This window comes from Lissotriton helveticus, chromosome 10, assembly GCF_964261635.1.
Source record: "Lissotriton helveticus chromosome 10, aLisHel1.1, whole genome shotgun sequence".
NCBI classification, from domain to species: Eukaryota; Metazoa; Chordata; class Amphibia; order Caudata; family Salamandridae; genus Lissotriton; species Lissotriton helveticus.
The window spans coordinates 979,551,595-979,579,265 of record NC_136071.1 but is presented as its reverse complement, the minus strand read 5'-3'; the positions used below and the strand labels follow the sequence as shown (position 1 = coordinate 979,579,265).

At 40.6% G+C, this 27,671-nt stretch overlaps 1 protein-coding gene across 3 annotated transcripts in view; it reads left to right on the top strand.

Moving 5' to 3' along the window:
- Nucleotides 1-27,671, top strand: part of CDK6 (cyclin dependent kinase 6) — a 598,055-nt gene that overhangs the window by 319,365 nt on the left and 251,019 nt on the right. For all 3 annotated transcript variants that reach the window (XM_078664405.1, XM_078664406.1, XM_078664407.1), the window contains exon 4: nucleotides 3,523-3,690. In XM_078664405.1, the coding sequence (XP_078520531.1) occupies nucleotides 3,523-3,690 (168 nt within the window). The remainder of the gene's footprint in view (nucleotides 1-3,522; nucleotides 3,691-27,671) is intronic.

Here is a 27,671-nt window from a genome sequence, read left to right as displayed (position 1 = left end):
TCTGTCTCGAGCAGGTGTTCACTAGTGTGTCCTTGATGCTTCTGGCTCTCTTGAAGGAGAAAAGTGTTTTCTCCCAATGTAGATGTCCGGTGTAGAGTATGTTCCAGTGTTTGTTTATGGATTTCGTCATTTGATTTGACAGTGTGTTGTATGTGGTTACACATGTTAGTGGTGTTTTTTTCTCATCTCTGACCCTGTCCTCTAGGAGTGCTTCTCCGGGTTGGTTTCTGGCCTGTTTCTGTCATTTTCTTAAAATGTGGTCTGGGTAGCCCCTGTTATAGTGTTTTTTAGTAAGGTCGGTTGCCTGGTTGCGATAGTCTGGTAATTTGCTACACTTCCTTCTTAGTCGAAGAAATTGGCCATATGGAAGATTCTCTTTCAATGCCCTCGGGTGAAAGCTTTCGTATCTAAGGGAGTTGTTGTTAGCAGTGGGCTTGTGGTGAGTCCTGGTTTCCAGACTCCCTTCCTCTTTGGTGATGACTAGGTCAAGGAATACCATAGTCTTTTTGTATATTGAGTGGGTGAATTTAAGGTTGTTGTCACAGGTGTTAATCCACGTGATGAACTCCCTCAGAGTGTCTTCTGGTCCTTGTCAAATGGCAAGGACGTCGTCAATGTATCTCTTCCAAAATACAGTGTGTTGCGCAAAGGGGTCACCCTCCCCCAGAATGATTTTTTTCTCGAAGTCAAAGACGTACAACCCCGCTATACTTGGAGCGAAGGTGCTCCCCATGATGACGTCTGCAGGGTTGACACGCCAGAAAGTTATTGCTTCTGTATAGACTTTTAGTTCCACACTATAGAAAATGTAGTATTTATTTATTTAGTATTGTCTGTTGATGGATTGTATTTACGGTTGACGTTCAAATTATTGCTGCTTAAAATATTTTTACTATTATGTTGTATTGAATCTAATACTTATCTGTCTGATGAACGTTATTGGCTGCAGATTTTTTATAATTTGAACTTGTATTTTATGCAATAAGGTTTTCATTTTTGTATTTGTTGATGAATTGCTAAATTGAAACTGACAGTACATTGAATTGAAAATTAATAATATTTCTTTTACAAGTTCCTGACAGACAAGTAAGTACATCAGGTCCTTTGAAGAGATTGTTGCAAGAGTTATTACAGTACAAATCTCCTGCCCCTAGTGCTTGTCAAAGGGGGTAATCAACACTAAAATTCTTCCCTGTAAAGGAAATTTGTGAGATTTCATGTAACAAAATACAAATCTGCATTCTTTTACATGGTACAAAAACATCCACCATAAATGTCTATTGGCTTTAACATATGTATTTCATAATATACAAATCAGTCCAACAGCCTTTGTCAATGCTTTTCCTTATAAACGGATCAAATCTACTGTATCTGAAATAGTTTTCCCCTATGAACTAATCAGGCCTATAACCTTTATTATTGCCTTTTTACCAGAACCAAAATTCAGATAAGGCAACCATCAGGTGCATTGTAAACAAATTACAAATATGTAGAAAAATACAGTTGTTAAAACAACATGCAATCCCGCTTAGGACTTTTTTTGTTTTTTGTATATTTTTTTTATTTTCATTTTAGTAGTATACATCCCCAGAGTATGCACAGTAACACCAGCCATTATGTCCATAACTATCTCCCCAGGATAACCAGAGTCGCAGTGCAGGGTTCCATAACGATTACTTCCATAATGTGCAACATAGAATGCCTCAAGAACTGCTTGAAATACAATGCAATGAAGGCAGAAAAAAAATTCCATGGTTTGATAAGGATTATCATAGTGCAGATTTTCTCTCCCCACAGTTTGTACGAGTGGCACACCAGTGTCAAAACTTTGCCTACTCTGGTAATCTGTGAAATTCCATATAAAAAAATACATCTCTGCACACTTCATACAGAGTAATGACAATACATTCTGAAATGCATATTAACTTTAACATGTGCATTTCACAATAAATATGACAGGCCTACAGTCATTATAGTATTTTTTTCATAATAAACAGATGAGGCCCATTTCCTTGATCAGTGGTTAGCCACCATAGTCAACTCATACATGCTGTACTGAGCATGAACCTTCCCACCAGCCAAAAAGTTCAATACAAGCACTTGTTTTCAGTGGAAGCAAACAACTTCGGCCCAATCAAATGCTGTTTTCAAGGCAACCAACCTTTAGGTAGAGCATAAACCCCTCTGATAGTAGGATTTCTGAAAGCTATTTTTTTGTTGATCCCATAAAGTGTGGGGACAGCTACACTGTCAAGTCAGACCTAATCAGACAACGTAGTGGTAGGTTAGTTTTTTTTAGCATTGTGGCTATTCTTTATTGCACCATTTGAGACCGTGTACTTAACTGAAGGTACTTCAGTAGTAATCTTTGGGTGTCCAGGTTTCTTTCCAATTTCCCAGTTGATTCTCCAGCGGGCCCAACCTGGTAAATGTGCTTGGGGCTTTTTCTCTCAAGGGTACTTTCATTTCGTAATATTCAAATATTCATGCAACACTTGGCTCACTTTTATCGTGGCTTGAATGTGAGTTGACCAAAGCTAAAGAAGTTGATCTTTGTTATCTCACATTGTTTTAAGGCGTTACAGATAACCGATTTTTCTTCGATATAACTGTGACTGCTATAAACTTTTGAAGAAAGCTAAAGTCAACGGTTGAGCAGTCTCCGTCTGCTGACCTATCCCAGCTATGCTTTAAGCCTCATAGATTGTGTATGCTTTAATGGACACAAATGCGCAAGCTGTTGAGCTTTAGAGTGATTTGTTTGATTGCCAGAAAAAGATGGCTCATAACACCTGCAAAAAAGATTTTGCTTGGTGGAAACAAGCTGAATTATACACTAAGGTATATAAGGATTGGAAGCCGTGGTGTAAAATTAAGGATATAAAAATAAGTAGGGCCTTTTATTAATGGTGTAGAATTGTATTTTGACTCAGGTAGAATAATTTTAGATGGGGAAGCTTTGTAGGAATTTTAAATCGTGCAATGAAGTTCCTTGTCCATAAATTGATATTTTTTAAGTGATATTGTTTTTGCCATAAACTGTGATGAAATTATTTGTGTTATTAGATTGGTATAAATTGAAAAATGTATATAAGGAGACGGTGCATATATGAATTTGCACTGTTTAAAGACCAATGGTCTAAATAAATATTACTTTGACTGATGTTGTTAATGCATATTAGTTTTGGCCATATTCCACCACTGAATAACATTAGTGAAGAGAGCGATTGCGCATATTATTCTCTGCTTTCTTATTTTTTACCAAACTGAGGCTTTAGTGTACATTCTGATTACCTGCAACTATCTTCTTCAAGATTGTCTGTTTTTTAGACACTTCAGTAATGTTGAACCGCATTATACATTTCTTAATAGGTTTGTTTTTATTGATAAGTTGATTGGTATTGTATACATTATCCTTTTTGGATCGTGCTTTTGAAATTAACTTGTTTTGAGTTTTTCTAGTAAAAAAGTAATTTTCTTTTATGCATTGCAATATTTACCTCACTTCTTGCCTGTGTCCAGGACATGATGTTCCAGCTGCTCCAGGGTCTTGACTTCCTTCACTCACACCGAGTGGTTCATCGAGATCTAAAGCCCCAAAATATACTTGTCACCAGCAGTGGACAAATAAAGTTGGCAGACTTTGGCCTTGCAAGAATCTACAGTTTCCAGATGGCACTTACCTCAGTGGTGAGTCTCCCAAGCTTTGCCTTTAATTGTGCTGAATAGTAGCCCGTGTTCATTTACAAGTTATGTTTTTAATACTGTTATTACTTTGTTGTGTTCTGTACTATTTCTGTCTGTCTTAGATTTTACCATCTCTTGATGGGCCTTTGATTTTTCAACACATGTTGCTATTTTGATTTTATGCAAGGTTTCAGGTCGCTCTTAGCTGCATTTGGCACATTGTGATCATAGTAACTGGACTTTCTTATGAATATAAAAAAAAATAGTTGACATCTTTGAGTTTCAGAATACTTTGTAGACACTGTTAACTCAATGAGATAGATTCTAACGTTTATTGTTGTGTACATGATTTTTTTAAGCTGCAAATAAAGAAATATTAAATAAACTAATTCTATTAGAATTATATTCTACAAACTGTTATCACAGTAAATTCCTACAGATAGAACATAGCCTGCATAATCTGAAAATAAACTAGGTCAGAAACAGCACAACCCAATTGCAAATATTATGGGGTCCCCCACGCGTTATCAAGCGTGGGGGACCCTTTTGTCTATCCAGACTTTGATGGACTGGGTGCATTGGTTCACCTACTATCAAACTGTTTTTATTGTGGATACTACACACAGGTTGCGTTTTTACCTGCTCCTTAATGATTGATTTAGCAGCATTTTAGAGTGCTACTTCATTGACTGCGTTTCTCTGAGTTTCTACTCTTAAACCACAAACTCTGATGCTGGAGGGGATCCTTCATTGAATACTTATTATTCAATGTACGCAAACTCCATCTCGGCCATGCTGTCTATATTGGGTCCTCGCTGTGTCAACCTTTTTGATACTTCGCTATATTAATGATATCGACCATGTACCTCCGAACGATTGTAATCACCACTTGATACTTCTACCGCCTTCTAGCCTTGAGAAAGTCTGAATACCCACGTTGTACAGACGAAACACGTGTTGGCTGCTTCTCACACTTCAATTTGAACAAGAAAACTTCATGCTAAAACATTCAGATTCAGTCATCTTGTTCTGATTTATTCTGAGATCTGTTTATGTCATTATCATATTCTGTGTCTGTAACCTAGATCGATTGCGTAATCTAAGAATCTGGAGATTTACATTACTCTTAATAATTGCAATGGGGTTGTGATGTTTCTGACCTAGTTTATTTTCAGATTTGTACGGGCTGATCGTTCTGATCTACCCTGGTCCTTCTTTGGTAGTGAGTGACACTGGTTCCTCTAGCACCCCTGCTGTTTGTACAGCACTTTCTAAATAATTGCCCTTATTAGAAGGTTATCTACTTGTGCATATTTTGATGTGCGGTTCTTCCCTTTGAGGGAACACCACTACCAGTCTTTTTTCACTTATAACCTGCATAATATAAAAGCAAGGTTCGACTCGGTAGAAATGAGCAAATGACTGCTAAGACTTTTTTTTTTTCTCCAAATATTAAAAACTGTTTAAATTAGTATTTTCATTCCGTTTCTGGTAACTGATTTCCATTCTGTATTCACCCTGAGAAAAATTGCTTTGTGTAAAATTTTAAATAAAATTTACCGCTATATCAGTGAAAAGTGATAAACTAGGGAATAAAATCTGAATAACTTATTCTACCCGTTTATCATTTAATATATTTAAATTACATTTTTCTGGGTAAACTCTTCAGCTCAAATCAGCTGCATGAAATGGTAACATGACAGCCAAGTCACAAATTGAGGTTCGCAACTTTTTAGATAATTAAATCATATTAGCAGAATAATAACGTTTTTACACATATAAAAAAGCAAAATGTAAAAATAAACATTTTAACCCACTTTGTAAATGTGAAGGAATTTGAAATTGGAGAGAAATAATTAAGTTGGATTCTTTAACGTGATCTGTGGAAGCAATCGAAGTACAGTAATGGTAGTATTGAAGACTGAGGGCCTCATCTGAAGCACTACAATACAGTGACAAAAAAAGAGGATGCACTAGGCGCCAAAAAATATAAGGTGGTAGGATAGTGTCTAGCACAATTCTTTGTTTTTTTAGAAATAAAGCAAAATTCTGAAAAGCTCAAACCTTCCCAATAAAATTACTCCAAGCATTTACACATTCTCCAGCGCAAACTGTTTTTAATTACCACCTGAAAACTTACCCGCCCAATGATTTGGGAATTTGTACCAAGATAGATAACGGTAGGCACATGCATATGTCTCTGGTTTTATATTTTAATTATGACCAATGTAAGGGATTTCATCTACATGACATTTAAACTATTTTTTGTCTGAATTTTAAGTTCCCTTGGATTCAGATTAAGGTCACTTGAACATGCAATATGTGGACTCTACTAAAATGATATTACTTTGTTCTTTCCAGTGCCACTCCCCACAAGTGCTATTTTTTTTTGCTGGCCCCTCTTATGTGTTCCACTCTGAGCCTATTCTATCCTCCACCAAATGCTCCTCAAGTGCTCTCATTTCTACTAGTTAGAACCCTCTCAGATACTGCCTCCAGATTTGTCCATCTTAATATCACTGACTCCAAAACTATTTCCAAAAGTACAAATCATGGCTGAACCCACAATCTGTCTGCTTCAGTCCAACTGCAGACAACTGAGGATCTACTATTTGAAGTGCCTCAGTCCAGGTCGGCTATGTGGAGGACACCTGGATGGTTTCACCTATTTGATTTTTAACAAGGTACCTGTTTGAATTCATTCTCAATGTGTTGTTTTTCATTCCTGTTTACTTAGACCTGATTTTGACCTATGTGGATGCTTCCTTTTGAGCTGCCTGAGTGCTCAGACACAGCTCAAATACAAAAGATGCCCTTTTCACTCCATAGTGTGATATTTAGCCAAATTCACAAATATCTCCTTTAAGGATGATAGGTTGTGTAGTGCACACTCTTGACTTTAAAGAATCCCCTCAAGGTAGTGTGAGAATCCTTACTCTGCAGTCTTCTCATGCTTTTTCCAAGCAAACAGGTTACATCATTTTGTAGGAGTGATGATTGTCTTTGGGCCATTGCTGATTGGCTGCTGTGTTTTTCTGACATTATGGTCTACAAATGTTCACCACTGTGCTCACTGCCCCAGAGGAGACAATGGGTATAGAGCATTAGACAAGGCCTTTGGTGGAGACGACCTGTTTTGGTGGGAGCTCTGCGTGAAAGAAACTTTTTAACAAGATTTTGGCAAAATATATCTAATTTATATGTTCTTGAAAAAAAGAACAAAATCAAAGAGCAGTTTTGCATTGATGTTGTGGAAGTAGTGATATATGCTGGATGTCGGATGTATGGGCTTTGAATTAGGGGAGGACTTAAGAGATAGAGTAACTTTCATTTACTTCTATATCTTTTATGTACAATTTATTATTATTGGAAAGTTTTGGTTTGTGGTATTGTGAGACATTTTGGGAAAACTCGAGAATAGGTACTCCTTGGACTTTAAACTTTAAGACTTTTAGCTAATCTTGGTTGACCGTGTCCATGACCTCAACCCATCTGTTTGTTGCATGATGTTTAAATTTGGGATTTCTTTCACAGAGCAGAGCGTGGCCTAGTTTTGTGATTTGTTTGTAGCCTGACAGAGACTATAGTTTTCTAAATTATGGGTAAAGGAAAAGCTCCTGTTTCTGCCTTTGCTTCCCCAGACAAGAAATGTTCTTCAAATATTTCTATTCCTAGCTTTGTTATAAGTGCTAAGGGTGCTATTAATAATTAAATCGCTTCAGCTGAGCAAAGGCTGAGTATAACTTATGCTAACTTACAGACACAAACAATAACAATACCACAAGTTCCACCGTTGCTATTGTTCCAGAACCTATGGAAGAAGTTCGCAGCCCTTGTTTTCCTACTGAACCCTGGTTAATCAAAATGACTGTACCTGCTGCACCTTCTTCAGGCTCCCGGGGGGCCCCTCCTCTTGCCCAGAAAAAGAGAATATATCTAAAAATCATAACCAATCTCATCACATTCCTACTACAGCTAGCTATTTTGTTTTCGCAAAATGCGTCCTCTCATCTAAATGGTCGCAAGGGCACATTTCATAATGAAAAATTGCGCAACATATAGAAACATAATTTTACTAAATTTTGTGGAATCTTTTTGGATTTTGACATTATTTCTGTAAAGGAAATTATGTTGATTTTGCACATGGTCAAAGCTGAAATGTGCAGAGATTCCTTATTTATAGGAGGAATGATTGCAAACTTCTTTTGGTCACTTTTTATTACAGCAGCTCTATCCACACAAAATAGATCGGAACATTTTATCTAATTTTTCAAAATTTTTTTAAACTAGGGCTCATCAAGGGTCAATTACGTTGGCAAGGAATCGTAATACATTTATTGCATGCTTATGTCCCAAGGTTTCTAATCTTACAATGTGGTGCTGGGATTTCCATGGTTGATTACGAATAAAGTCCAAATGATTTTATCAAGGAGAAGCATTGTTTGTTATGATTAAGTTAATGAATTGGCACAAGGCTGCACACCAGATTCTTTAAGGATCATCAACTATGCTGGAATAGGATGTTGTAGTATTTTCTTTTTTTTCTCTTTCTTTTTGATCGAATTCTCATATAGTTTAGGCGAATACCCATAAGGGGCAGCATTGGAAGTTGAAGGCTTGCAGGCTCAATACTGATTTTTAATCTTTGGACCCCAAAGTGGTGTAAATAACAAACCAGTCTTACTGTACATCCTTCAATTTCTAATTCCCTAATAGACAAATTAATCAATTAACTGACAATATATTTTAGTATGATGCACTACTTGGATTAGTCTAGCAATGGTCTCCCCGTGATCATTGGTACATTCTATTACTTATATTTTGGCATGCAATGTACAGGAATTTATATAGCGCAAATCACCGAGCGGTTTCTAAGCGCTTGCTTAGGGAACCCGTCCTGGTATTCCCCTGTGAGATAACCCCGGCAGGGTATCCGCAAGGTGAAAGCCAGGCATCCCGCCGCGAGGGGCCGTTGTGGAGATTAAGCAAGCTATTGCCCAGAGTCGCAGAGTGTGAACCCGTGAATCGAGTAGGCACCGGAGCGAGAATTGTCGAGTCCATGGACATTTTAGGACTCAAGACCCCGCCGAGCCGGGAATTGAACCCTGGTCCCGGGCTGACCTCTGCTTCCAGGTCTGCCTCCTCTAACCAGTGAGCTACACTTCTCCACTATGACAATCCCCATGTTATTGTACAAATTGGCTAAAACCAATTCTCACCCCACCACCTGTTTAATTTATTTCAAGCAAAAAGCAACATTGAGAGGATTTGCTGATTCCGATTGTTTCATGATATTTAATTTAAAGGTTGTTGTTGTGAGCACAGTAAACATACAGGAAATAAGTGAATGATCTGGACAATATTCATTTGATCCAAATAACAGTACTTCGTCGACCAAGATTAAATGTATCTCTAATTTATTACTAATGGTTTACTTAATTTCAATCCAACAATTATATATTACTGGACAACGAATAAATAGATGTACGAGATTCACATTCTTTACCCACATTGTAGACATTGACTATTATTGTGAGTGAAACACTCATCAGTTTTTGAAGGGGTCATATAAAAACGGTGTATTCGCTGGAAGAAAAGCTCCCAAACTTCACTGAAGAGAAATTATGGAGATTTAAAGAATTTCATTTGGGCCAAGGAATTTGGGTAGTATCAATATTTTTTCCTCCCATTACTTACTTAGGGATTTCCAAACTAGCTCTACCATCCAGTAGTCTAACATGTAACTGAAAAGTCATATTGACTGACTAATATGAGGTTTATATAGCTTGGAAGTGAGAATGTGATTGTTTCCTTAACTAATCTGTACTTTCTTTTTGGTCAATGGTTAATTTGTCCATGATGTAGGGCTGTCACTTTGTTTACCCCTTGGTGTAACTCCTGAAAGGATTTTATATTATCTGACTTATCTAAAACATCTTTTAGTACACATGCCTTATTACAGATCAAAGAGTCCTTATGGATCTGAGTGAAGGGGAATTAAGTTTAGAACCAAACATGAGTAAAAACGTGAGTATGGGGAAGAACCAAATAACAATGATTGTCTCACAAAATAAGGGCAGTCTTCCAAATTAACGTGTACCTTACTTTTTTTTAAATGTTGGTTAGACTTCCCCAATAGCCCCTCTGGAGAAATGAAGGCCTCTCAAAATTGTTAATTATCTGTCAGAGATTGAAAGAAATTGGACCAGATTCAGCTTTGCTGCCCAATAATAAACCTGATAATCTGGTCTGACCACACGTGCCTGTTCTTCTACTTAGTTCTTGAATTACGAGGGCTCTTAGTAGCCCAAGTAAAGGCATCTTTTCTCAACTCTACTTTATGGAAAAAGGGGGTTGGGACACACTGATATGGACTGAACTAGGAATAATAATTTAGGCAAAATTTCCATCTTGTTATAATTTTCCTGCAGTTAACTGAGAAAAGAAAGGATTGCTTAACATGTAAAGGGTCTTAATATTCCATTCTGAAAAATAATTTGCTGTGACTAAATCACCCATATCTTGTACTATTTGTACCCCTAGATATCTGTCCTATAACTTCACAGCCATGCTCCATCTTCGTATCGTTCTTGTTTCCTTTATAACCTAAAAAAGATCTAGAGTCCATATTATTATTCTTATTAGGTCATATGCTGTTTCACTTTCGACTAAGTAAGTTAATCATCTGTGCATGACTGTACTTCAGTTTAAACTACCTAACTGATACTGTAAAATTGCAGGGTTGTATTGAGTTTAATTGCCAAAGGTTTGATATGTAGCGCAAACAACAAAGGCAACATTGATTACTCTTTTTTTTGTCCTCATTCACCTCAGGCCCACACTTCAAAATTTCCAGATTTGCATCCTCGTCTTTACATGGTACCAAAACCTGAAGGTTAGTTTTCTTTCTCTTTTGGTGTACATAGGTGTGCAAACGAGTATCGAAAAACAGAGACCAGTATGGGTGTAATCGTAGGAAAAAGTTTATATTATATAAAAAAAACAGAACCAAACTTCATGCTATTCACCCACTAGCCTCATTTTGCTCCAACTCATCAGTGGTAGCCAAAACTTATATCTTTTAACAGTCAAATCTCTGGTATCCATTTTCAGCATATACTTTAGTGAGGTGAAACATTCGGTATACTTTGGTGGAAACCACAATATCCACTTCCTACAGATTTCTGTTAAGTGACAAAAATATTCAATAAATCAGCAACATTGTTCCATCTTTACTCAGCTTTACCAGGCCTTCTAAAATCCCAAACATAATGAGGGAGAGGCTTACATTGATATCTATTCCAAGAATACTCTTCATAGCCTTACCCAAACTTTCCCAGAAACTGTCAATCCAGGGACATTCTATAAACATATGAACATCACTGGCCTTCTCTAGTGCGCTTTTCATGCATTTAGCTCCTCTCCCTTTTTTCCATCTTCAATATGCTGTAGGGTATCCAGTATGCTCTGGGAAGGAAAAAAGTTGGTTCCTCCTTAAACTAGCAGGTTTGACAGTACTGTATAACATGCTCATGATTTAATAGGAAGTGCCAATTTGTCATTGACACATTGTGGTGAAACCTGTTTGTTCCAAATGGGTGCAAATGTACTATAATGTGTAAGTTCAGTGGCTTTCCTGATTGGGTACCAATGTTCCGCCATTGCTTGTAATACCTTCATTCTCACCTTATTGTAGTACTTTGGGTCTCCACATTTTTACAGAAAAAGCCTCCGCACCCCTGATGTCTTTTAGCATGGCCTTCTACAAAATGCCTATCTCAGAACCGTCCAGACTATTTAACACCATTTTCTCATTTGTTATTTGGAATGCCCACACTTAGTACTGCATATCAGGTAGTGCCAAACTCCCCTTTTCTCTTTTTCTCCACAGCTTTCTCTAGGATTTTCATGCACCTTTTGAGGCACAGATTAAGCTATTAATCATTCCGAGCAATCTGTCCAGCCATTACTTCTTGAAACTCAAGGGGATTGTGTTACATAAAAGCATAAACCCGGGCAGCATTATCATTCTGACCGGATTTGATTTTCCAAGAACAGTAAGCGGGAGATGCAAACAACCCTTCATCAGTCTACCTTCCTCTGTGAAAACGTTTGTAAAGTTTACCTCAGACATTTTCCTAAGATTTTGTGTGATATTTCTACCTAGATATTTTATTTCTTCTGTAATTAAGCCGTTACCCCTCAGTAAGTTCAAAACCATAATTTCAGTTTTGGAAGTTTTGACTGAGTACTCCGCCACCTGACCAAAGTCTAATGTTAGCTGTTCAATAGTCGGCAGTGCAATCTGTACATCTGGTCTATAAACCATTAAGGTCAAGGAGGCCTTTTTAGGTCTCGCCTACACAGTGTGCATACGCTATATAGGAGGCCCTTTAGCCATCGGTCTTCACTTTTCAAGCACTGTACTCATGCTTGTGGAGGCATCCACCTTGGGGTAGCACGCAGCGCACGCCACAAGCACGAGTGCAGTGCTTGAAAAGTGAATACTGCTCTCCCAAGTGCGTGCGCACCACTCGCGGGCTGACCTCCTGCTCCCCCTCTCTCTCTCACAAGCTCTTCACGTGGCCACTCCCCTTCCTGTATGCGATGCTCGCTGGGGCCACACTTGTCTTCTATGCTGCGGAGGTAGCCCCTTGCTGCAGCCAACCAGCGATGGTGATTAATTTGTCAGGGCTGGCTGTGCGATGAAAATGAAGAAATGCATTGCCAATTACTGTTAGTCTTCGCGCCTGGTGCCCCTCAAACCGTTATAATCTTGCTGTAGTGAATGCTTCGAAATGAAATAAATTCCGCTCTGCTTAACAGAAACCTGATGGTATGCAGGGGGCTGCACGATGTCCTCGGGCTCCACGGCCCTTTCTACAGCTGGGGCCCCATCTGCCTCACTGGCCCTGCCTCTGCGTCTCCCAGTGATGTACGCACAGGGGCTGATCTCTGTATCTGTTTTCCGCCTGCGTTCTCGTGTCCATGTAGCGACAACATATTTGGCTTCCTAGTAGTGTATAATGGTATTTTGGATGATGAGCGAGTTAGCATATGTATTATAGCCATTAGTTACAATGTGATAGATACTTTTAACATACACTATTCCTGCAGTAGTCTATGTGAAGCAAAAGGAAAAAAAGTACCATACATCACTCATTGGCTTACTTTATACTGATTTATTGTTTACTACGTACTTTAGCCGTTCCGATGTTCGACTGTATCCACCACTTAAAGGTGGTCGCGCTCATACGCTACATTAGTATCGTTGTCCGTTTTCCCTTTCCCTTGTGAGCGAGTGTCACTCACTTTATTCATGGTAATGTATGACTTCAATTTCAGCCTGCTTCTTGTTTGAACAAAAGTTTCTTTTTGATAACTCGGACCTTTCGGAAAGCGATTTTGTCAATGAGACATCACACGTCTGTTCGTCAAAATATAAACAATAACATGAACTGATCTAAATTGGTTTATATTAGACTGATTCAATGTGCCAGCTTGGCAGGAGGCTGTATATACATTACTAGAGTCTGAGATTTTAAATTGTGCAACATTATATAAAAACTTAACTCGCAAGCACAATTAGAAATATAATCGCACATAGCTAAGAAAATCCGTATTCCTCCCATTTCCAGCACATTCAAATTGACATATTCTGAACGTTGTTTCAATTAACATTAAATAGTTCACTCCTTTAAAACGTTATGCTGTTATGAATGACTAAAACGCGCTCTTACAAGCATTTACAAAAATAGGTTAGTTAAAACCAAAATTTTGTGTAGTTTACAGGATTATGCCACTAAGAAATGTCACGAATTATATGCGTGCACTAGTTGTTATGTGACATTAGTGCAGGTCCCAAGTATCAGTACACTGACTGATCTCATAATGACACTCATATATTGGATGATAGTAAAAATGTCCATCCAGCAGATCTCTTCTCTCTCCCTCCATGCTGCAATACACTACATCGTAATTTGTTTTTAAGATGAGAAGTAAGTCAAAGAAGATTGTATTTAACCAAATGTAGGCTTCACTTACTAGCAGAATCGTTGCAAAGATTTTAAAAGACCATCATGTCAAGATTAAATAGCTTATCCAGTTTTGAGCTTGTAAAGATAAGAGCAGAACTACACATTTCAGAATAATTGAAATAAAAACAAGCATTGGCATAGACAATAGGTCTCGCCTTTGGGACATTATAAGTGTTTATTTATTTATTTTTACAATTTATAGAGCGCAACGAATGCCCGTGGGCATCTTGGTGCTGTGATTTCAGTTTAAGTCTCAGCAAGGGAGGATGGAGCAGCAGCCGGGAGTAACAGGGTCAGACAGGTTATTGGTCAAACAACCATGTCTTCAGCAATTTCCTGAATTGGAACAAAGATTGAATTGATCTAATCTGTAATGGAAGCGAGTTCCAAAGTCTTGCTGCAGTAACTGTGAAGCGTCTGTCTCCCCACGTGACAGTCCTAGTACGCGGTACCACAAGTTGAAGCTGTGTCAAGGATCTTAGCTGTCTAGCTGGATGGTAGGCAGTGAGCTGCTCTCTGAGAAACTCTGGCCCTTGTTTATGAAGAGCTTTAAAAGTTAGGCAAAGAGTTTTAAATTTAATCCGATTTCTGATTGTCAGCCAATGGTAGTTCCTGATTATTTGGCTGATCGGGTTAAATTTGGGGGTACCAGAGAGCAGTCTTGCCGCCGCGTTCTGAATTGTTTGTAGTTTGGCAACCACCCGGGCTTGAGCATTGGCAAATAGGCCGTTACAATAGTCCAATGAGGAGCGCACCAATGAGCTCACCACGGATTTTTTAGCACTCTCTGGGAGAAACTCAACTATTTTCCTTATAAGCCTAAGTTTGTGGAATGTGGAGGATACAGATTGGTTTACATGGGTGACAAAATTGAGCTTTTCGTCAAAAATGACTCCCAGGTTCCTGACCTTTCGGACGGGACTTGGTAGAGCTCCCAGTGACGGAGGCCACCATACTGTCGACCATGTTGGTGAAATTTTTCCGAAGATGACCACCTCCGTCTTCTCAGTATTAAGCCTGAGCAGTTGTCACGAATCCAATCTTTGATCGCTGACATGCCTTCTTGAAAGCGAGCAGCTACCTCCGTTCCATCATTATTTACGGCCAACACCAGTTGGGTGTCGTCAGTGTATGAGGTAAGGCTCATCCGGTAGGTTTTAATTACTCTTGCTAAGTCCGACACATAGATGTTAAAAAGTGTCGGACTTAGGGATGAGCCTTGGGGGACCCCACAGGGTAAAGCCAAATCGGCCGATTTAAATGGCCCTAGCGTTACCGCCTGTGTTCTATCTGCTAGAAAGGAAGCAAGCAGGTCCTTCGCTTTGGAATGGATGCCCAAATTTCCGACACGGTCAATCAAAGTAGAGTGATTGACCGTGTCGAAAGCCGCAGATAAGTCCAGCAGTATTAACACTGCTGTCCCTCCCTGGTCCCTGATGGTTCTGATATCATCGGCGGCTTTAATAAGGGCAGTCTCTGTACCATGTAACTTGCGAAACCCATGCAACAGTTGATGTTGTTGCACCAAGGATATTGTACTGTATAACTAAATACTGATAAGGTTCCAAAGGCGAGACCTATTGGCTATGCCAATCCTTGTTTCCTCAGCTATTATAGTCAAAGAGAGGAATGTAACTCTGTTTTCTTATCTTGGATGCCAACAGCACGATATATAAATTAAATAATAGGGGTGATAGTGACCATCCTTGTCTTGTGCCCCATGAAATCTCGAAGGCTACAGTAGGATTACCATTTACCAGTATTCTAGCTGACGGATTTTGATATATCCAGTGTAAAGCTCTACAAATGTTATCTCCCAGGTTATAGTAGTTTAACAATGTTTGCAGATATGTCCAATTCACTTTGTCACATGCTTTTGTAGCATCCAGTGTTATAACTGCCAAAGGGACATTATAAGCAGTAGCTAAATCAATTTAACCCCTAAGGCCATGTGTTAGTTCATGCAATTGTCTACCCCTTAAAAAAAATTATTTGATCCTCATGTAAAAGGCCTCTTGTTACTCTGTTCAGCTTCTAGGCTAAAAATGTTGCAAATATTTTATGACCACAATTTATGAGTTATATAGAAAGGTCTGTATAACTCACAATTATTAGGGTTTTTCCGGGTCTAGGAATTAGAGTGATAACCTCCTCATTCCACGAGGGTGCAAAGCTGAACCTGCCTTGAAGCTCTCGCTAACCAAACTCGTAATTACGGATAGTAATATGTCTCCTAGGGCTTTATACAATTCCATTGGTAGACCATTGGAACCTGTTGCGTTTCTGGTTTTCTAGACCTAATTGCTTGTTTAACCATGCAAGATTTATTACTGGTATTAAGTTGAGCCTTATTGTCTTCACTGAGTTTACCTAGCTTTCTCTCCGCTCCCCATTCCTTCACCTTCTCTCTGTTTTTTGTATAGAGATCTCCAAAGAAATTTCTGAAAGCATTTTCAATATCATTATTGTTTCTTAAGACATCTCCGGAATTACTGTACTTTATCTCCTTAATTAAGTTTCTTATTTGGTCTGAATTCATTTTACAGGCAACAATTTTCCCCATACTTGAAGTGAGCTATTTTACTCACTTCCCACCTCTGGCATCCAGTACATCGGTTAGCTTGTCTTTTAAGTCTTGTAGCCTGTCCTGGAGACATTGAACACTCTTGACAGGTGCCTTTATAAGCCTGAAAGCAATTACTTTGGTTCTTATTATTAATCAGTCCACTGCAGGGATTAAAAAAATATATATATATATATACCAAATAAAGTCCCAGTTAACCCTCTCAAATGCTTTCTCTACATCTTTTAACTTGGCTTATAATGAACAGGACTTCATAATAACACTGTCTATGTTAGTCAAAAAACGGTATTTCTTTTTCTAAATTTCTTTACTATAAAGCTTTGATGAACTTGATGAATGATATCCCTTATTCATTCCTGCAGACTTCCGGCCATGTTTCTGGCTAAGAGTTTACTATGTTATTTCAACAGGTAATTGGGCAATATGATGAAGGAAAACTGGAACCCTTCCCTAGTTTTAACAAAAGTACACTATTAGCTTCCTGTCATGATGGTGGAGTGTACCCTCCTGTGTTGACCTCTTGACAAAGTTGATGAAATGAAGATAACATTTTAGGATTCAGTATCTTCCAAAGCATCTTCGGTAATCCATCCACCCTAGGACATTTTGAAGGTATAGTCTGTGAAATACTGTTGAATATTTTTTTAGTTTGATGCAGTCCTTGTCCTCTGAAGATAATATTTGTAAAGATATTGCTTTTAAAAACGTACCACAATGATCTGAGTTAAATCCCCCTAGATGATAAACTTCAGAGCCTTATTAGCAACAAATTCTTCTTTTAATATAGTATCCTCTAGTATTACATTTCCCTCTGCCAATATTTGAATTCTTAAAGGTTTACCAGCCTTTCTAGCCTTCTTGTTTGTTTGCTAGGCTGAAACCATTCTACATTGTTCTGAAAATTTGGCCATCTCAGTTTTCATGTTTGCTGTTTTTTTAATAATACCCATAAGCTACTACTCTTCATATTTGTCTCTAACCATGTTTTATTATGTTACAATGAGAACATTCTTCTGGATTAGGTAAAGGTACCACTTGATTTTCTAGTTGACGGAGCATAGCAATTGATATTTTCTTTCCATACTGCTGCTCCCTCCCAAAACATCAGGCTGACCTTTTTGATCTTCTAGTTGACTTACAACCTGATGCTATCTTCCTTACTGAGACCTGGCTTAACACCAGCTCTGGTCCAGATGTAGCCAGAGCTTTGCCATTTAACTACGCCATAGTCAGGAAAGACAGAGAAGATAAAATAGGTGGAGGGATCGCTATAATTTTCAAGAAAACATTCAGCTGTAAGTTTGATGGTCTACTAATCCCTGACTGTGAAGCAGCAGTGTTTAAATAGACTTTAACCCCTCACTTCACCTTCTCAGGGATATTGGTGTACTGCCCCCCTGGGCCATCTGGCCCATGGGCCACAACCTTCCCAGATTTAGTTATTCCCTTCCTTTTCAGTTTGGCGAGTTTCTCTATTCTGGTAGATCTCAATTTCACCTGGAGGATCCCGCCTGAACTATTAGTAATACTTTTATCTCAGACCTGGCTGCTATGACCGTTTTACTCCACAATATGGGTCCCACTCACAAAGCTGGCCATCTGCTTGACCCTATTTTTTCTAAGTTATCCAATCTTCAATGTCCTGCAGCCACTCCTCTGTTGGACTGATCATTTTTTTGTGGGTTTTAGGCTTGTGGTTTCACGTCTCTCTCACGTGGTGAGCGACAGTGTCATAAAACCAACTAGGAATTAGAAACATTTGGATATTGCCCATTTTAATAATTTTCTTTCTATTAATGCGCCCATTTTTAAAAACATTTTTGTCATGGACCTCGTGGCTTTTCAAGACTGGATTGGACACCTGCCTTCCTTTTTCGGTTAGGAAGTTAAACAATCACCGTCCTCCTGCCCGGTGGTTCTCCGGAGAGCTAAAAAGGGAGAAAACTAAATGCAAGCATATGGAAAGATGGTGGCGAAGGGCCTATGAGAACATTCTTCTGGATTAGGTAAAGGTACCACTTGATTTTCTAGTTGACGGAGCATAGCAATTGATATTTTCTTTCCATACTGCTGCTCCCTCCCAAAACATCAGGCTGACCTTTTTGATCTTCTAGTTGACTTACAACCTGACGCTATCTTCCTTACTGAGACCTGGCTTAACACCAGCTCTGGTCCAGATGTAGCCAGAGCTTTGCCATTTAACTACGCCATAGTCAGGAAAGACAGAGAAGATAAAATAGGTGGAGGGATCGCTATAATTTTCAAGAAAACATTCAGCTGTAAGTTTGATGGTCTACTAATCCCTGACTGTGAAGCAGCAGTGTTTAAATAGACTTTAACCCCTCACTTCACCTTCTCAGGGATATTGGTGTACTGCCCCCCTGGGCCATCTGGCCCGTGGGCCACAACCTTCCCAGATTTAGTTATTCCCTTCCTTTTCAGTTTGGCGAGTTTCTCTATTCTGGTAGATCTCAATTTCACCTGGAGGATCCCGCCTGAACTATTAGTAATACTTTTATCTCAGACCTGGCTGCTATGACCGTTTTACTCCACAATATGGGTCCCACTCACAAAGCTGGCCATCTGCTTGACCCTATTTTTTCTAAGTTATCCAATCTTCAATGTCCTGCAGCCACTCCTCTGTTGGACTGATCATTTTTTTGTGGGTTTTAGGCTTGTGGTTTCACGTCTCTCTCACGTGGTGAGCGACAGTGTCATAAAACCAACTAGGAATTAGAAACATTTGGATATTGCCCATTTTAATAATTTTCTTTCTATTAATGCGCCCATTTTTAAAAACATTTTTGTCATGGACCTCGTGGCTTTTCAAGACTGGATTGGACACCTGCCTTCCTTTTTCGGTTAGGAAGTTAAACAATCACCGTCCTCCTGCCCGGTGGTTCTCCGGAGAGCTAAAAAGGGAGAAAACTAAATGCAAGAATATGGAAAGATGGTGGCGAAGGGCCTATGCGCCTAAAGCCAAAACCGCCTATCTTCTTATCAAAAGGGCGTATCATTATCACTGTAGGTCCGCGCGTGCAAACTTTGTTTCTTCGACCATTACAGATGTTAAAAACTGTCCTAAAACCTTATTCAAGATGGTCAAAGAACTATCTGGTTCTGCAACCTCATAGGCTTCCCCCAGTCTGAAGGCAAAGCAATGTGAGGACCTTGCCCAATTCTTCATAAATAATGTGGAAATAATATATTCCTCACTGGCTGGCAACATATCTCCCTCGCTTACTATGCCCACTTCTACCTACTGTGGAAAAGTAAATTTTGCCATGTTCTGTGTCCCTACGTGTTCCCCATCTTATGCTATATGTGCATGATTAATATGCATATGTATTCCCTATGATCGATTAAAGACGCAATTACAGTTGTGTCCATCTCTAGTATGCCAGTTCCTAGTTTTCGTGAATACAACGAATATTAGGCCTATGTAAAGTTATGTTGCCACGTTTCTCAGTGTGCACGTTATTTCATTGTAAAATCCCCGTTTCTAGGCCTCAAAAGGGCCCGGACTCAGATTCAGCTCCTGTCTCCTGAACCCTCTCCGAGGAGCGATACAGCCCCCACCTGTATCCATGACCCTTCACTTACTTCCTGCCTCACAGTGCCCGGCTCGGCCTGGCTCTGCCTGCCAGTCTGCCAAGAGTATGTTATGATTCTAGTTATCAGTCCAGCTCTCCTTCTCTGCATTCCTAAGCTACTGAATCGCATCAATAGTTTCAGTCATCGTCTAGCCTTTACGTCTCCATGTAAGAGAAATACTGTATTTATGGTCATTTAATATTCCTCAACACACACTACATGTAGAATAATGCATGCACCAGTCTTAGTGTCTGTTAGCCTTTGCCCTGATAACTTTTGGATTCTATCAACATGTTCTCTAAACATCAGATACTAGATAGTGTTTAGGTACATGTCGCTCTGACTCTCCAGACTTTCGTCTCTCCTTCTAGCTCAGAAGTCATAGCCCCCAGCTTCTCCCTAGTAACACGTCATTGCCAGCTTGCGCGCACCACTAGGTTAGAGGTCCCGGCTCCTTAGGTAGCCCCCTCCATGTTTCCGCCCCATTTATGACATATTCCGTTACGTTTACATCACATGTCTATGTATACGCCCTGTTCACGCCTCTTGTTACACCTACTTTCTGCCTTATCTTTCGCGACTGCTACAGGCCCTGCCCACTGCTACGCCTATTGTATTGAATACCATGTATTTTGTTTAAGTATATATACTTGTGCACTGTTATTAAAAGTTGCCATTCCTTTGTCCCTGCCCCGTGCAGCGCTGCCATCCTATTCCCGTGCAGGTTGTCCTGTTCCTGTCCTTTATGCTGTATTAAACCTGCAAACTCCAGTTACCTCGAATCTTGACTCTTATTTATTGAGCTATCTGTTATTATATATCCAGTCAAAAATAGAGGTATTATTTATTTATTTACCACATAATGGCGCCCGAATAGGGACTTGCCCTTTCCCCACGCGCCGGAGAAGCCACGCAAGCCCCCTGATCCTCTGCAGCCGTGACGGAACCATACCGTGCACGTGCAGATATTTCTGCTTCAAGTATCCCTCAGGCCCACGGAGGAGACGGAGGTTGCGGTCCAGCATCCAGACGAGGCTGTGGAGGAACGCGGCAAGTCCCGACCAGAGCCCAAGCCGAGAGTCCAAGGTCCGAGGTATCCGGAGGCCCACCCGTAACAGAAGTCCGAAGTTCGTCCGTCCGTCGTCGTAGCAGTCCAGTCCAGTCCGAGGCCTTCCGTTCTTGCTGCCCGGTGAGTACCGTTGCTGGGGTAGTATCTAGACAGGGTCAATTGCATTGTCTCTGGTCCGTGGGTTTGGGTACACAGATCCAACACGAAGTGTCCACTTAGGTGGATGCGGGTCCTGACGTGTCTCTTTATGAGACCGGTAAGTTTCGTACTGTTTTAGCAGTGCATCTAGTTTCTGTTCTAGCCCGTTCTGTTCTCGAGAAATTCATGTATTCTGTTTTCAGTATTCCAGGTAGTATTTTGTCAGAACTGTTATTTTAAATGTCATTCATGTATTTCAATGTCGTGGTATGAAAGTGGTGTATCTTCAGTAATTATCGTGTTCATTGTGCATTGTATTGTGTCTAGATTACAGCCCAGTCATGCCATTGTTCTCAAAATTACGTCAGTTAAGAACTAGAAAAGGTCTGTTAGAAGAAGCAGTTCCTGTCCCGCCTAGGGACAGTCCAGGTCATTTTATGTATCAAAAGCATGGCATAAGTGCCATATTGTATCTAGATTTGTGGGTGGAGTACACCAAACAGTTAGAAGATAAATATAGATGGCCCGTATCGGGTACATGGGATGCCGAGTGCATCATGCGAGTAGAAGAAGCATTATGGAAAAAGAAAGCCAGACAGTCACAGAAAGATGCCATCGAGTTATGGCGCAAAGAATCTCATAAAAGAACCGAAAAAGAAATCAGAAAGTCAGAATTAAGTAGAGAATCCTCAGAAAGAGCTCAAGAAAGGGAATTAATCGAAATAGGTGAACGAGTTAAAACTGAACAGTCAGACAGACAGAGGAATGCCCTTATTAAGGGTATGTACCCTCTTCTTGCCGAGGGCTTGCCAAAAGCAACCCCGGAGGCATCCAGTAATCTTCCGCCACCCTTAGTTCCGACCAAGCTACGTCACAAACCGACCGCAGCTGATACTTTTCTCTCGTCCTATTTGGACGACACAGTCCCAGAATATGCAAGTCCTGTTCCGCCAGCTCCTGTAAATAATGTAAATCCTGCTCCTCCAGTCACCGGGGCACCTGTTACAGCACCTGTTACGGTACCCCCGGTCCAGCCTACATTACAAGTACCCGCTACACTGGTCACTCTGCCAGCACGAAGAGTATCAGTCGACGATTCCAGTTTAGGGGCCGCGGGAGGAGGTCCTCCTGGTACACCGCCGCCAAATAGACGTCTAGGAGCAGTCGAGTTACATGAACGTGCGTTACAGCGTACGCCTAAATATCAGTCCATTGCAGAAATCAGGCGAGTTCTTACTGAATGCTGTTATGATCCAGTCCCAGGCGAGGATAGTATGGTCCTATATTCCGTACGTATAAGACAGGTGTCCGAGTATTTGGACACCCTACCAAATATGAAAGAAGATCTAGACAGAATGTATCGTTTCATTCGTACAGGACAAGATCCAGAAAGTATTGGTGAAGTCATGTCTCTCAGGAAAGCTGAGATCCAGTTCATGTTATTAAAGTTTCTGATCAATTGTTTAATACGGGAACAAGATTCCCCGACTAAAGATCCGACCGAAATGAAAGTTCTGACAAGGTGGAGTGATAATATAGCCAAGGGTAAGCACAAGACACTCAATAGTATAGAGAGTATGTACAAGAAAATACGTAAAGAAATAATAAGGTTACACGAACAACGTAAAGAAGCTCTAGGAAGCGAGAAAGAAAATGACTCTCCTACTGAAGAGGTAGACGACGAGAATCCCGCCAGAATAGCGTATGTAGGTAAATCTAGATTTCCAGACCGACATTTACGCCTAGAACACAAGAAAGTCTTTCATCTTCCAGCACCAGAACAAGGCTCTCTAGAACAAGTATTTCAAGCTACCGATCAAATTCTGAAATCATGAATCGGTTATAGTGAGCTAGGTACCATGCATGAACAAGAACTAGCCCGATCAGCAGTCCGATGGATTACTGATTCTACCACTTTTCCAGACGAAATAGTGGCACAAATGTTCCTGAAACTGCCCCCAGCCGAGCAGCGACTGGTGGGTATGTATATGATCCAGCACCTCATTACGCTGTATGAGGGTCAACATTCTGATCCAGGTCCATTACATGATATCCTGAACGAGTTACTCCAGTATAGATGGAAAGGTTTAGGTACCGATTTAATTAGTGTCATTCTAGAACAGCGCCACAAATATAGAACGTTTTTGAACCCACATTTTGTTCATGTCTCACCTCCAGAAAGTAAACGGTTTTACATAGATAGACAGCATCCGTTACGAGAAGTACACCCAGTTAGGACAGCGGGTGGTGAAATGCAACGAGTATTTGTTTACACCCCAGTTACCAAGATGGAACTCTTACAAATGAAGAAGTTAATTCCCTGTCACGACAAAGATCCAGCAGGGTTCCACCGTGAATTAAAGGACATGCTCCGTATGGGAGAATACACGTATCCAGATATTATTAAAATGTTAAAAGTCCTGTTGCCTGCGGGCATATACGAAAAACTCAAAGAAAAAGATTGGGAGGTGGGAGAGAAAAAGATCGATTGGACAGCTCTAGAAGCTGAAGATAAGATACGAGTACCAGGTACCGGTCTTGGAGACAAATGTAAAGAACTACCAGAATTATTGATACAAGTTTTGCCTAGATTATTAGCCACTAAAAAGGAAGACTGGGATGCAATCTCAGCCTGTAAACAGAAACAAGACGAAGACACTAGTGATTTTTATTCTAGATTTGAGAAATGTTTTATAATAAACAGTGGTTTAAAGACGAGTAGCGAGTCATACCCTCATCTTTTTGTTACTAAATTAGTCGAGAATTCAAGTCCACAAGTTAAGAATCGAGTTTTGAAGGTCGAAAGTACATGGCAAGCTAGTACCCCGTCACAGATGTTACAGATGCTCCAGTATCACCAGAATAGAATCAGAGAAGAGCAAGAACACGAGAGAAGACGTATGAAAGACACGAAAATGAAAGTACTAGTTGCACAATCTGTTCCACAAGACAGTCAGAAGAGGGGTCGGAATCAAGCCAGTCATCCTGCAGCTCCCGTTAAAGGGACCTGCAATTATTGTAAACAGCCAGGTCATTTTATAAACGAGTGTGCAGTTCTGAAACACAACATAGCCACTGGTAAGACTAAAGAAAGACCACGTCCGCCTAGACAAGAACAAGTTTCACAGACTTCTCAGTCACCACAGAATACACCACAGACAGTTACAGCACCGCAGCCTATCGCTGCAACACAGCATGTTACACAGCAGATGTACCAGTATGCACAGTCCGAGTATCCAGAGTATCAAGCGTATTCATGAAACAGCCTAGAGAGGGAGGTAGGCTTGCCTCTCATCGAGATTCCTGTAGATCAAGAAGGTCCCTATGTTCACAGTCAAGTATTAGGGAAAGACAGAAAGTTTTTGATTGATACAGGGGCAAGTAGGACGACTATTAGTCATGACGAGGTTCCAGGGGCTCCGCTCTCAGGCTCTAGAAATGTTTCCCTTGGATTTTCAGGAAAGCCAATAGTTAACGAGATTTCCAAACCAGTTACTCTAGAAGTAGGTCCATTGTCCCGAACTACTGATCTATTACTTACTAAGTCATGTCCAGAAAATTTGTTAGGCATTAAGACATTGAAAGAATTAGGTGCAGTTATTTGTTGTTCCCCAGAGGGAATACGTTTGTTTTTACGTGACTTCAAGGGTCACTATGTTTTACGAGATTTTGATCCAAGATTGTCTAATGTTCCGCAGCATCTATGGGCGCAAGGTCCAACTGATGTTGGTTTTATGCAAATCACACCCCATCGTTTGACTCTCAAGCAAGGTGTAGTGTTACCACGAATCAGACAGTACAGATTGCCACCTGAGGCTGTAGCAGCCTTATCCAAAATTATTGACGAGCTCATTGCTCAAGGAGTGGTTGTAGAAACTGACTCCAATGTATGTAATTCTCCTATCATTCCAGTCATGAAACGTACTGATCCAAATGCACCTCCAGTATATCGATTAGTGATTGACCTTCGAGAACTTAATAAATGTATCATTCCCCAGTACCCAGTTGTTCCAGATATTTCTTCCCTATTGACAGCCATTGATTCTGAGGCTACATTTTTCACAGTCATAGACCTCAAAAACGCATTTTTCAGTGTCCCCATTCATCCAGACAGTCAGTTTCTTTTCGGATTCTGTTTAAATGGAAGGAGCTATAAATTTACACGAGCTCCTCAAGGTTTCACAGAAAGTCCTAGTATTTACAGTCAAGCACTTAAAAGACAACTAGACAATATTCACATGCCAACGGACACTGCCCTGCTCCAATATGTCGATGATCTACTGATCACAGCCCCTTCTGAACGTGCTTGCGAGCGAGCATCACTTACAGTTCTGTATTTCCTAGCCGAGATGGGGCACAAGGTGTCCCCTTCAAAGCTTCAATTCTGTGTCCAGCAAGTGATCTACTTAGGCCACTTACTGTCCAAGTGGGGTAGGCAGTTGACACCCGACCGTATCCAGTTAATAGCGAGTCTTCCTCAGCCCAAGACCCAGAAGGAGGTACGAGCTTTTATTGGCCTCACTTCTTACTGCAGACAATGGATTCCTCAGTATGCATTTCTAGCCAAGCCACTGATACAGTTAACGACACAGGAGGCAGCCGTATCGACTGTCCTCCCTTGGACATCTGAACATACACTTAGTTTTAATGAATTAAAGAAAGCCTTATGTCAAGCTCCTGTTCTAGCAACACCGAACTACAGTAAGCCTTTTACACTTTTTGTCACAGAACGCGAAGGTACAGCATTATCTGTTCTCACACAAGATCAAGCAGGACAATACAAGCCCTGTGCTTATTTTTCGAGCACACTAGATCCAGTAGCCCAGGCTCTGCCTGCGTGCCTCAAGTCAGTTGCAGCCACAGCACTAGCTATCAGACAAAGTGATTCCATAGTATTAGGACATTCCTCGACAGTACAAGTTCCACACTCCGTGGAAGTTCTTTTAAACCGAACACAGACTCAGCACTTGACTATTGCACGATTGACAGGTTATGAACTGACACTATTCCAGCCACACATAGAAATCAGACGCTGCAACATTCTAAATCCTGCTACACTGTTACCGTCAGTTACTTCAAATCCTGCCACACATGACTGTGTGGAAGTAGTTAACACCATGACAAAGCCAAGACAAGACCTGACAGATATTCCATTACCAGATCCCGACCTGACACTTTATGTGGATGGTTCATGTATGAGAACAAGTGCAGGAGAACTAGTAGCCGCGTATGCAGTGACTACTGACACTGAAGTTATTGAAACACACCGTATTGACACCCTGTCTGCTCAGGCAGCAGAGCTAGTTGCTCTGACACAAGCCTGCATACATGCCAAGAACCTGAAAGTTAATATCTACACAGATCCACGCTACTCATTCGGAGTCGTACACGACTTCGGAGTGCTCTGGCAGGAGAGAGGTTTTATGACTTCTCATGGAACCAAGATTCAGCATGGGTTCCTTATTCAAGCTCTGTTAGATGCAATACATTTACCGACATCTATCGCTATCATGAAATGCAAAGCACATACGAAAGTTACTGACATTATTTCTCAAGGAAACGATCTAGCGGATCAAACAGCCAAACTCACAGCTCAGACTCCAGACACTCCAGTTAACAAGACACCGACATCCACTCTAGAACAGACTACTTGTATGACAGTTAAGGACCCTACTCAAGATGTCATAGATATCCAGTTACATGCTACTCCCGAAGAAATTAAGAAATGGTCCGAACAAGGAGGGGTCCAGACAGATCAGGGATGGGTGACGAAGGGAAAAGCCACATGGTTTCTCCCCGACTCTATGGTTCAAGTCATTATTAATACCGCACATAGTCCTGCACATTTAGGAGAAAAAGCCATGTTAGACAGTATCCAGAACATTTGGTTTAACAAGCATTTACGAGCTGCAGCCAAGCAGAAAGTCCGTACCTGTATGATATGTTGTCAGTTCAATCCAGGTAAAAGTGTTCCGGTGGAACAAGGTGGATTCCAACCCCCTGACCACCCTTTTGAAGTCCTCCAGATGGATTATATTCAGATGGAGCGATGTCGAGGTTTCAAGTATGTCCTTGTAGTTGTATGCGCTTTGTCCAGGTGGACAGAAGCATATCCAGTCCCAGATTATACAGCCGCGACCACTGCCAAGCAGTTGGTTCGTGAATTCTTCCCCCGCTATGGACTCCCTAGGGTCGTGTATTCTGATAACGGCCAGCCATTCTCATCTGAACTCATGAAGCATGTTTCCCTTTTGTTAGGGTACCAGTGGAAGTTCCATTGTGTACGCCATCCTGAAGCAGCAGGTCTCGTAGAGAGACATAATCAGACCCTGAAAATCGGTCTTGCCAAAGTCTGTAAAGAGAAAGGTGTAGACTGGTTAGTTGCCCTGCCAGTCGCCCTATTCTATATGCGCATGGTCGCACACTCCAGATCAGGTCTGTCCCCTTATGAGGTCGTATTCGGCCGCCCCCCGAATATGTGGGGTACACCTAGACCTCGAAGTATTACAGATGTTTCCAGTAATATGCTGACAGATTACCTAGCTTCCTTGATGTCTGCCCT